The sequence below is a fragment of the Bos javanicus genome, chromosome 1 (assembly GCF_032452875.1).
Source record: "Bos javanicus breed banteng chromosome 1, ARS-OSU_banteng_1.0, whole genome shotgun sequence".
NCBI lineage: Eukaryota > Metazoa > Chordata > Mammalia > Artiodactyla > Bovidae > Bos > Bos javanicus.
The window spans coordinates 59,199,537-59,211,457 of record NC_083868.1 but is presented as its reverse complement, the minus strand read 5'-3'; the positions used below and the strand labels follow the sequence as shown (position 1 = coordinate 59,211,457).

Genomic DNA, 11,921 nt, shown 5'->3' with positions numbered 1-11,921 from the left:
GACTTCTTGCAACTTGCTCACCGAACACCTAAATTCACCTGATATTCTAGGAAATAAAAAATAGGAAGAAAATATTTTCCTGATGCATGATCTTCCCCTATTTGATTTCTATGAATCTCAGCAACATGTTAATGCCAGCCAACTTCACCCAGAGCCTTTGAACTCTCTGTGAATTGTCCACAGACACTTTAGGCTTCTTCCCTAACTGTTGAAAATGTGGTTCAGTTCAGTTCAGTCGCTCAGTTGTGTCCAACTCTTTGCGACCCTATGGACTGCAGCACCCCAGGCCTCTCTGTCCATCACCAACTCCCGAAGTTTATGCCCAAACTCATGTCCATTGAGTTGGTGATGCCATCCAACCATCTCATCCTCTGTCATCCCCTTCTCCTCCTGCCTTCAATCTTGCCCAGCATCAGGGTCTTTTCAAATGAGTCAGTTCTTTGCATCAGGTGGCCAAAGCATTGGAGTTTCAGCGTCAGCATCAGTCCTTCCAATGAATATTCAGGACTGATTTCCTTTAGGATGGACTAGTTGGATCTCCTTGCTGGCTTATATATCTATAGTAATGGCACATAGATTATTCATATGAAACTTAACAGTTAATAAAGTTTTTCCTTCATGTACTTTAACCATCCCTACAATTGCTTTATGAAACATTAGTACACTTATTTATAGAAACAAAATTTAGAAATATGTGTCCTTCTCAATATAAACCAATTAATAAAAAAAAAACTGAAAATAAACCAATTAATAAACTAGTACTTGAAGTCAAGCTTTCAGAAATCCAATGATATATATACCATACCAGTGTTTCTCAAACTTAAGCCAAGTGTATACACTTACAAAAGAAAAAACGTTAAGTCAGAAAGAGAAAAACAAATATTTATATTAACGCATATATGTGGAATCTAGAAAAGTGATATCGATGAAACTATTTGCAGGGAAGGAATGGAGATGCAGATACAGAGAACAGACGTGTGGACACGGGGAGACAGAGACAGTGGGATAAATGTAGAAAGCAGCATCGACATATACACACTGCTGCTGCTGCTGCGAAGTCGTTTCAGTCGTGTCCGACTCTGTGCGACCCCATAGATGGCAGCCCACCAGGCTCCCCCGTCCCTGGGATTCTCCAGGCAGGAACACTGGAGTGGGTTGCCATTTCCTTCTCCAAAGCATGAAAGTGAAAAATGAAAGTGAAGTCACTTAGTCGTATGCAACTCTTAGCGACCCCGTGAACTGCAGCCTGCCAGGCTCCTCCGTCCATGGGATTTTCCAGGCAAGAGTACTGGAGTGGGGTGCCATTGCCTTCTCCGCTCCAATATATACACTACCATGGGTGAAACAGCTGGTGAGAAGTTACTATATAACACAAGGAGCCCAGCCTGGTGCTCTGTGATGAGCTAGAGGGGTGGGAAGGAGGAGGAGAGAAAAGCTCAAGAGGGAGGTGATATAGTATAATTATGGCTGAACTGAATTGTTATACAGCAGAAAGCAACACAACATTGTAAAGCAATTTTCCTGCCAGTTAAAGAATTGTTTTTTAAAAAAAGGGAAAAGTACTTCTCACATAGTAACTCTACTGCAATAATTAATTAATTAAATAAACTTACTAATTCATTTTTTTATAAGTACTTCTCATAGACCCCTCCCCATGGGGAGAGTCTGATTATTTTTGTTCTAATGTCTATTCATACATTAATCAATAATTAATGAAATGTGTTTTTATTAAACTCTCTCTTAAATATTCCCAAACATAAAACCAAGTAAATTTTTTTATGCTTGTGCCTCTTATAGAATTATAAAACTAAAATATGAACATATTTACAAAACAGAAATAAATCCACAGACATAAAAAACAAAGTTATGGTACCAAAGGGGAAGCAGAGAAGGGATAGATTAGGAGTTGGGGATTAACATATACACACTACTATATATAAAATAGATAATCAACAGGGACCTACTGTATAACACAGGAACATTTTGTAATAATCTGTAAGGAAAAAGAATATATATGTGTGTGCACATATATACATGTATAACTGAATCACTTTTCTGTAGACCTGAAACAAACACAATATTGTAAATCAACTATACTGTAATTTAAAAAAAACTATTAAAATAAATACAGATAAACAACATGAATGTAATATGTTGGATGATACTTCACTGGCTTGAAGTCAGGGCTCACAAAGGGAGGTGCACTGCCTGCCCTGGTCCAGCTGCAGCAGCCCTACGTGACAGTGTGCAAGGTGAGGCCAGCTCTTCAATCACTTTCCTAGTATATCAACTACTGCAAACTCTTCCACTGCTTTACCCTCCTGGAGCACGCTAATCTGTTCCGATTTAAGTTCACATGTCTTGAAATCAACAATTAGAAACACAAATATGAAGACTGAAGACAACAACAATACCCTATTATAAGAAGATCATCAATATCCAAGATACATTTGACTTTGCTAAAGACCATCATCTCACTTAACACACATAAGTTGTAAATACTTAGCAAGAGCTTGTAGGCCGCAAGAATATATCTGCAACTTCTTCAGTTCAGTTCAGTTCAGTCGCTCAGTCGTGTCCGACTGTTGGAGACCCCATGAATTGCAGCACGCCCGGCCTCCCTGTCCATCACCAACTCCCAGAGTTCACTCAAACTCACATCCATCGAGTCGGTGATGCTATCCAGCCATCTCATCCTCTGTTGTCCCCTTCTCCTCCCGCCCCCAATCCCTCCCAGCATCAGAATGCAACTTCTGAGCACTCTTTAAATCCCAACAAGATTTGATGCCCCCCCAGGGACCCCTGTGGCATCGTTAAAAGCAATGCCTAGCACAATAATAACGTTAATCCTGCATTTTACAGCTTACAAAAAACTCAACCACGTTATCTTACTTTATCTCTCCAAGAACCTTATAAGGTAGATATTATCATTACCGTTTTACAAATGAGGAAACATTTGTAATGAAGGTCAATAGGTTAAGTGGCTTATCCAATGCCTTGAAACTAACTAGTAGCATTCAGTGCTTGGACAAGTACCCTGACTCCCAATCCATGACACACCACAGCTACTGCTCTTCTGATATCTATACAATCAGCTAGACTTTTAGCAGCAGGGATGATGCTCTTCACAACATTCTGATATGAAGTCAAGATGACTGTAGTCCAGGGAAAGTCCTGTGATGCAAGTCTATCCCTGCATAACACCTGTGAGTTGCAAACTTCTTGCCAGTTCTTGCCCTGTTTACAGGAGCCACTAAGCTACCTCAGATACCCATGGGGAAGTGTGTGAAATAAGGAAATGCATCGCTTGCATTTGGTACCATGCTTGTCTTGATCAAACGAAGGACAGAAGAGAACAGAAGACCTCCACGTGTCTTCCTGTTGATAGCCCTTTCAAGTGCATAACATCTGAAGATCTATCCAGTGGCTGATGGATACACCTCTCTGTGTTTTCTCCGAACACAAGGCAATTACCAGAATTGTGACATCTAATACGCTAGGTACCAGTCACATATTGCTATTTGCATTAAGTTTAAATCAATCAAATTTAATTAAATCAATCAATCAAATGAAATAAAATTTAACATTAACACCCTTAGTCACATTAGCCACATTTCAAGTGCTGATTGAAATCATGACTACTTATGGCTATTTGCTGCCATATTGGAGAGCACAGATATAGAAGATTTCAGTCATTATAGAAAGCTTTATCGGATGGCTCGGACTGTAAAGAATCCACCTGCAATGCAGGATACCTGGGTTCAATCCCTGGGTTCAGAAGATCACTTGGAGGAGGGCATGGCAATACACTCCAGTATTTTTCCTTGGAGAATCCCCATGGACAGAGGAGCCTGTTGGGCTACAGTCCATGGGGTCACAAAGAATCAAACACAACTGAGCGACTAAGCACAGCACACAGTCCTAGACTCTAACTTATGCAAAAATTCTCCCAAAGTGTGTTTATTAGTTGCTCAGCTGTGTCCAACTCTTTGCAACCTCATAGACTATAGCCTGCCATGTTCCTCTGTCCATGGAATTTTCCAGGTGAGATACGAGTAACAATTCCCTTCTCCAGAGGATCTCCCCAACCCTGGGATTGAATCCGGGTCTCCTGTATTGCAGGCAGATTCTTTACCATCTGAGCAACCAGGGAAACCCCAAACATCAAAGAATATAATTCTGACTTCCAGAAAACTCACTCTTTTACACACATAACGCTCTCCTGGGTCTCTGGGAAGGTGTGCTTGGGAGTGGATGTGGGAGTTGACTGCAAGGTTGCAGGACTGGAAAGAACCAGAAAACTGAACAAAACACTGATTTCTCATAGTTGGCAGGTACAGCCATGCTGCTGACTCCCTCCTTTGGTGGGATTTGAGCCCACCAGAACCCTGCCATTCTTGTGCAGCACACACAGCCACCCCCTTGTCCAGCTGAGAAGGGACAAGTCATAAGATAAAATTGCATGGGAAGTTTCTGTCCACTCATGAAGATAATCTGCCTCAAAAGTCCATGACTCATAACTTCTCTTACATGTTCAGGGTAATGCATTGGGTTACCGATCAGTTCAGTGTAATTCATTGGGTTACATGCCCAGGCTTAGAAGGTGGAGTGATAAGGGCTATGGTGTAAATGTATTTTTCTTCAAATTCACATTCATTGATTCATTTATTCTCCCTTCCCCCTATCATGGACTCTAAGAGCGGATCCAGAAGCTCTTAAGAGCTCTTGCCTACACTTAGTGGTCCCCCACCTCAGTCTCTCTCGTGATCTTTTCTCATATTTCTCAAAAGACACAACAAGAGAGAAAACCTTCCTCAGGCCCTATTTTGAATGATAGAGAGAGAGAGACAGAGCCCACCAGCCAGAGATAGACACCCATCCTAGGTACCACCTTGACTGGGACTTAAAGTCTATGGCTTCACAGTCCAACACAAATAAAATGGCAGCTACATTTGCAATTTTAGATTTTCCAGTAGCCACATTAAGAAAGTAAAAAGAAACAGGTTAAATCCATTTTAATAATATATTTTATTTAACACAATATATACAAAATATTATAATTTCAACATGTAATCAGTATTCTTCAATTAATCATGTGACCATTTACATTTCTATTATTCGCACTGTTTTCACAATCTGGTGTGTATTTTCTACTTCTAGCACAGTCCAGCTCAATAGGACTAACCACACGCCATGTGAGAGCCACACATGGAGAGCGGCTGCTGTCCTGGACAGGCAGGTATCCAGGTACATGGCTTTTAGGGGACTATCTTCTCGGTTCTCCAAAGAAAATCTGCTTCAATGAATTCCACTTTCAGATTTATTTTTTGTCTAATTCAAAAAATTTTATTTTTTGTCTAATTCATTTTAATAACCTGACCCATTTGCAACATCTATGGGTCCCTTTGTATTTTTAGTACCATCCAAATGACATTTGGAAATGTTTCCCTATATAATCATGTTAAATAACTATCATAGTCATGTCAAATAGCATCCAACTCTTGGTCCAGCCTCAACCAAATTTGCATCTTCTTCAAATCAAAATACCACTCCCTTTTTTGTCATTATATGTTAGTTCATTTGTGAATTGTGAATTGTCTTCTACTCCCAACCAGTCTGCACTAGCCTTGCAAGAAAGAAATTGTGAACTGCCATGGCAAAAAGCAGCATTTTTACAGGTATCTATCTCTCTTCCAAAGGACTTGGCACTCTGGATATATTTCAGTTCATTGCTCCTGACTATATACCTGTTTGATACAGAAGTAAGAAAAATCAAAATCCAAGGAGGAGAAGGAGTTGAATTGTCTTCTCCCTCAACAGCCTGATTCTGAGGGAGCAGGGCAATGCTCTATTTTGAAAGTGAAAAGAAAGTGAAAGTGAAGTCACTCAGTCGTGTCCAACTCTTTGCAACCCCATGGACCGTAGCCTACCGGGCTCCTCCATCCATGGGATTTTCCAGGCAAGAGAACTGGAGTGGGGTGCCATTTCCTTCTCCAGAGGATCTTCTGGCAAAGGACAGTCTTGCTTCACATTTTCTCAGTTCCTGTGCCCATGGAAGAAAATCAGTCTCCTGTAAATGCCACTTCCCTCATTTTTCTAAGAAAGGTGGTGGGAGGATAAAGCCTGAATGCCAGAAATGAGCCACTCCAATGCCACAACAACCCCAGCTCAAAAAGGTAAGGGCATGACTGTAAGGGTTCTGGGCAGCTAGTTTGAGGTGCTCATTTTTTTAAACCTGCTATCATCCTCTTTTGTTTTTCTAGGAAGAGTCTCTATTTTAAAAATTAAGATTTCCTCTTTGGTGGGAAACAGATTCTTTCTTCAAAGACTCAATGGTAGATTGATAGAGAAGAAGTAGATCACAGTTCAAGGGTCAAACTATAGCTCCTGCTGTGGACCCACACCATTTCCGTGGGCTTCCCCACCACACGTGGCTGGAAGAGCCTAGAGTTCTCTGTATTTGGCCATCACTGGCCTCTGAGTACATCCAGCAAAAGGAGATTTGAATAGTCTGCCCAGAAAATAAACTCTGAAGTCTTGCTTGCTCCCTTGGTGCCAGGGTCTTCTATGTGGGACTTTTACCTCTCAACTTTCCTATCTATGACTTCCCTAAACAAAACTCCTGCTCTCTCAGCCCAGCCTCACTGTTCCCCACATCCTCCCAAGCTACTTACCCACAGAAAAGCTTATCCTGACCATCTCACTCTGAACTGACATCTCTTCCCAGAGGCCTGTGTCTTAGACCCTTATCTCCTCACTACCTTTTAATGTAAATATTGTCTCCCCACATAAAGGTGAGCTCTTACAGGGCTAGGACTCTGAAAGAGTCTGCATTTAGTCACCCTCCAAGCTCTGCACAGAAGCAGGTGCATGCGTGCTAAGTCGCTCAGATGTGTTCAACTCTTTGGGACCATATGGACTGTAGTGTGCCAATCTCCTCTGTCCCTGGGGATTCTCCAGGCAAGAATACTGGAGTGTGTTGCCATGCCCTCCTCCAGGGCATCTTCCCAACCCAGGGATCGAACCCACGTCTTTTACATCTCTTGTATTGGCAAGTGGGTTCTTTACCATTAGCACCATCTGGGAAGCCCCATAGAAGCTGGTAGCATGCCTTATTCCTAAAAGGCCTCCAGTATGTGAACATTGATGAAAACGACAGTGACAAATGAAATGAAGTGTCTCTGCAGTCACCCACCACAAAGCCCTGTAGCCCTAAGCCCTGCCCAGTGCTTTCGGGGGGATGCAGATCTCAGCCACAGGATCTGCTCCCACTGCCAGCTTCAAAACCAGCTCAGGTCTTTGTTCGGTTTTCTAACTTTGCATTTGTAATCAGACACAAGCTCCTCACCGGGGTCTGCACCATGGAACTGGAGGGACTGGTAGAGGAAACACAGACACAGAGGAGGCTGACATGCATTCACTCGACAGAACACACGCGCACACACATGTACACACATACATACACACAGAGCCGTGACGTGCAGATGCCAATACATCCATCTGTGACGACAAAGACTGGACTGGGTCTCCCGGAAGATGCTCGGGCGCTAACCCGTCTCTGTGGGGAAGCTGAAGCTGGCCAGGCTTCTGTAGCTCAGGACGTTGAAGTACTCGTGCGGCTCGGCCTCGGCGTGGTCCTCGCTGCCCTGGTCACCGCACAGCCCGGCATCCGCCTGCACACAGCTGCCGGGGGAGGACACGACCCTGGGCCTGCACGCCTCCGGTTCAGACGGCCCCCTCCCAAGGTCACCTTCCGCAGAACGGATTCGGAGAGATTTCTTCCCAAAACAAACAAACAAACAAAAAACCCACAAAGTGAATATGTGGGGATATCATTCAAAAACGCCTCTCCAACGTGATCCAGTAATAATATCTTACACACACACATACACTGTGTTCTTATCAACACTAGTTCCTTAACCCTTAATTTCTTGATCCGTCTTAGACAGCTTTCAGCCCCAGCCGCTCCACTGAAGGGCTCCAGGCTCCCCCACATTCTCCTTCTGGTCAGCTGAGCCCAGGAGGCGGCTTCCGAGCCCCCTGTCTCTCACACTCCCTGGCTGCCTCTGACGCTGCTGACTGCTTGCTTCCCTCTGAGATGTTCGCCTTCCCTGCTTTGCTGCTCCCATGGCATCACTCTCTCTTGCTTCTCCTCCTCCTCCTGAGGAAGTCTCCCACATCCCTCCGTAGCTGAGCCTGCTCTTTTTCTTTTTTTTTTTTTTGCTTACACCTCATCTCCCCAGATAAAGATGTTCTTCCAGGCTTCCGCCTCTGGTCTGTCACACCCGACACTCTCTCTTCCTCTGTACAGCAGCTCAGCAATTCATCCTTACGTACATCTCCACCCACCCTCTGTCCTCTGAGGATCCCCACATCCCTATCCAAACTAGCCCAGGCTTCTGCCCTGAGCTCCAGACACCGAGGTCCAGCTGCAGACCCTGAGCCTCACCCCTCACCACGGGCAAGCAGCAAGCTGTCCTGATTTATGGTACCAGATGACCAGAAATCTGGAGGCTAATACTAAACTCCAATGGGCCAGGACTTTCCTGGCAGTCCAGTGGTTAAGATTCCTGTGCTTCCAAAGCAGGGGATGCTGATTTCCATCCCTGGCTAGGGAATTAAGATCCTACATGCTGTGCAGTTGGCCAAAACATACATAAATAAGTAAATATCAGAGCTTGGGCTTCCCAGGTGGTTCAGTGGTAGAAGAATCTGCCTGCCAATGCAAGAGATGTGGGTTTGATCCCTAGGTCACAAAGATCCTCCGGAGGGGGAAATGGCAATACTCCAGTATTCTTGCCTGAAAAATCCCATGGACAGAGGAACCTGGCAGGCTACAGTCCATAGGGTTGCAAAGAGCTGGACATGAATGAGCACACACACAAATATTAGAGCCTAATAAATAACTTTTTAAAAATTCCAGTGGGCCATAAAATCCCATCTGATTTTATTCCAAAATAGCTCTGAAACTGAGCCCCTCTTTCGCATCCACTTCCATGTCTCATCTCTCACCTGCACTTCCAGACTCACCACTCTCTAGATTCCCTCTAACCTCTGCTCCAACTTCCACAAGGCCACCATCCTTCAAAAATGGAAGTTGGATCCTGCCATGCTTCTGCCTAAAACTCATCCATGGCCCCCAGTGTCTATGGGCAGGTGCTTAACCACCTATAAATGCCACAGGTGGACTTCAAACCCCTTGAGCTGTATTAACAACGTTTTGTAAAGTGCATTTTTCTGGGAAGAAAGTCCACAGTTTCACCATATGCCCCACAGGAGACTGTGAGTAATGTGCCCCAAAATGCCTTTTGTGATCTGGTCATACTTGCCTTTCCAGCTTCATTTCCTGCAGTGCTTCCCTAACCAGCACCCCAAGTTCAAGTATAGGGCCTGGGTGCCAAAGAGGCACCATTTATTGCGAATCTGCTATGAGCACCAAGTGGGCTAGTTTCTTTATGTCATCTCAGCAACCAACTATTGAATTTTCTACTTTTGAGTGAGCTGATAGGCTCAGACAGGTGAAATCTCAGTTCTGACTTGAGTTTGTCTGACTCTGGGCCATGCTCTTCTTAGCCAAACTGCCTCTCATCTTGCAGTTTCCAAATGCTATGCACTGCTTCCCGCCTCTCCAATTGGGTATATGTTACCCCTACTGTCCGTTCCCCACAGCTCCCTGAAAAGTTGTTTGCTCCTTCCTCCAGACTCGGCTCTACAGCACGCTTTCAGGAAGACATCCTTGATCCTTCCAGCAGAGTTATATCCTTCCTGTGTGTTCCACTGTGGTCCTGGGTGTTCTTCATTGTAACCTCCGATGCTGTCTACAATTGTTTACCCTTCTGTCTCTTTAGACCCCAACTGTGAGCTCTCCTGAGGGAAGGATCTGTGCTGTGTTCTTCTTGGTAACCTCAGATCCCATAACAGATGCTTATTGTATGTCTTAGGACTAAAACATACACACACACACACACACACACACATACACACACAACACTCTCTCTCTCCTGGCCCACCCCACTAGCCCCAAATCTAAATGAACAGGATTTTTCAAATCAAAATATAGACTCATGGTGAGACAGGTGTATATGTACTTATGAGACAAGAGGAAAGACAGTGAAATCTGTTTGGGAAAATCAAGGATGTGAAATCAGCCATCACATCCCCATGACAGTATCACAGGTGAGGGTCGTGCTTAGAGGCAAAAAAAGCAAAGAACAGCAGGCATAAGCGGGGTGGCAGAAGAAGTGCCTGGTGGCATGCCATGCAAAGGTGACAGTCTCTCAGCTTTCACAGATGCTGCTCCAAAGCAGGTCACCCAGCCCCACCATAGATCCAAATGACAGAATTAAAGAGCTGCATACAGGCTCGGAAAATGACAATGAACACAAACCACATTTCATTCTGACCACCTCACTGCTTCAAAATAAGAAACAGCACCATCTTCACTGGCTAGTGTCAAGCTCAACAGGATACAAGCAGATGCAGAGAGGCTGAACAGAAGGATGGGTTGCATGGATGGGCACCTTGGACACATATCAAAAATTAGGAGCAGGGTCACACTGCTGGCCTTGAGGAGCTGGCTCCTGCAGGCTGTTTCATTCCCTCCTTTTCAGTAGAAGTGGCTGCACCTTACTGTGGGTGTGAAGAAAAGGGTTGTAATTGTAGGTCACGTGATGCTGTGCTTAAAAGGAGTCCTATATCCCTTAATGCAACTCTATCCATTTAAGGAAAATACTGATACCCAGTTCTCAAAGAGCTGATTGTGACTTTTCCTGATGGTATATGTATTCTCCTTCCCATTCTTAGACTGCCTACCCTTGTCTTTAAATCACAGGACTATTTTGGCTCCCAAAAATCCTCTGGGAAATGTAAATATGTCTGAGATGGATCTCTCAGCTGGTCTGTTTCATTCCATCCATCCTGTGTTGGGAACCCTACAAAATCAGCATAGAAAACAAGCCTGGGATTAATGCACTGATGTTGTTCCAAAGGACCAACAGGAGCTATAGAGATCACAGTATGAACATTTGCGGGACACACGCTGTCCTCTTGGGGAACATAAGGACAGTTGGCAGTCACTGTCCCGGAGCTAGACACACCCATCTCTCCTTTCCCTTACAGATGATCCCCTGGGGGCACTTTTCCCACTAGCTGGTCATCAAATAACATCCATTCATTTAGTCCTCATCAGTCTATGCACTATAACTATTGAGCACCAGGTATTATGAAGTGCTATAGTAAATAAATTTTATAATAATTATAAGAACTTAATAAAGAACAGTTACTAATCCATATCAGGAAAACTGCCAGGTGCCTTGCTTGAATTATTTGACTTGAGTTTTTCTACAACTCTAATAGGGCAGTGCCATAATTATTATTCCCATTTTACAGATGAAGAAACTGAGGGTCAGCAAAGTTAGGTGGCCGAGCTACTCAAGTGGTAGAGCTAGGATCCAAAACCTAGGTCTGTCTGATTTCAAAGCCCAAACTCCTAAATAATGCAACCAACTGGCTCCCGGGGTCTGAAGGAAATGAAGCTGGCATTCTGCTCAGATCGCCTCCTCACCCGACCAGCGTTCCCACTCCCCAGACACTGCTGTCATGGACCCATGTGGAATAGTGAGAAGCATATGTCGGTCTCTACCCTGAGTTAATATTTGGTCTTCATTAAATCCCAGTTCCTGACCCTAACATATCCCGAGTGATAGGAATGTCATACACAAGGCTCCTAAATCCCTTGGAATATCCTGGATGGCAGGAGTGTCTTTTGTCCCAGTGAAGTGACTTTCGGTGGGCCCTCACATGGAGGCTGGTCAGAATGACCAAGCCATGAGGAGAAGCTTAGAACTTCTGGCCCTAACCCCTATCCTCCAGGGAGTGGAGGGGACTCGAAAATGAGTTAATACCCAATCATGCCTGTGTGA

The 11,921-nt window shown here is 44.2% G+C and overlaps 1 protein-coding gene across 2 annotated transcripts in view; it reads right to left on the bottom strand.

Annotated features, from left to right (window-relative positions):
- Nucleotides 1–4,997: 4,997 nt before the first annotated feature.
- TIGIT (T cell immunoreceptor with Ig and ITIM domains) overlaps nt 4,998–11,921 on the bottom strand; it is a 19,059-nt gene continuing 12,135 nt past the window's right edge. The window contains exon 5 of one of the 2 annotated variants that reach the window (XM_061394532.1): nt 4,998–7,778. In XM_061394532.1, the coding sequence (XP_061250516.1) occupies nt 7,548–7,778 (231 nt within the window). In that variant the 3' untranslated portion in view covers nt 4,998–7,547. The remainder of the gene's footprint in view (nt 7,779–11,921) is intronic. The other variant, XM_061394448.1, reaches the window with a different exon arrangement.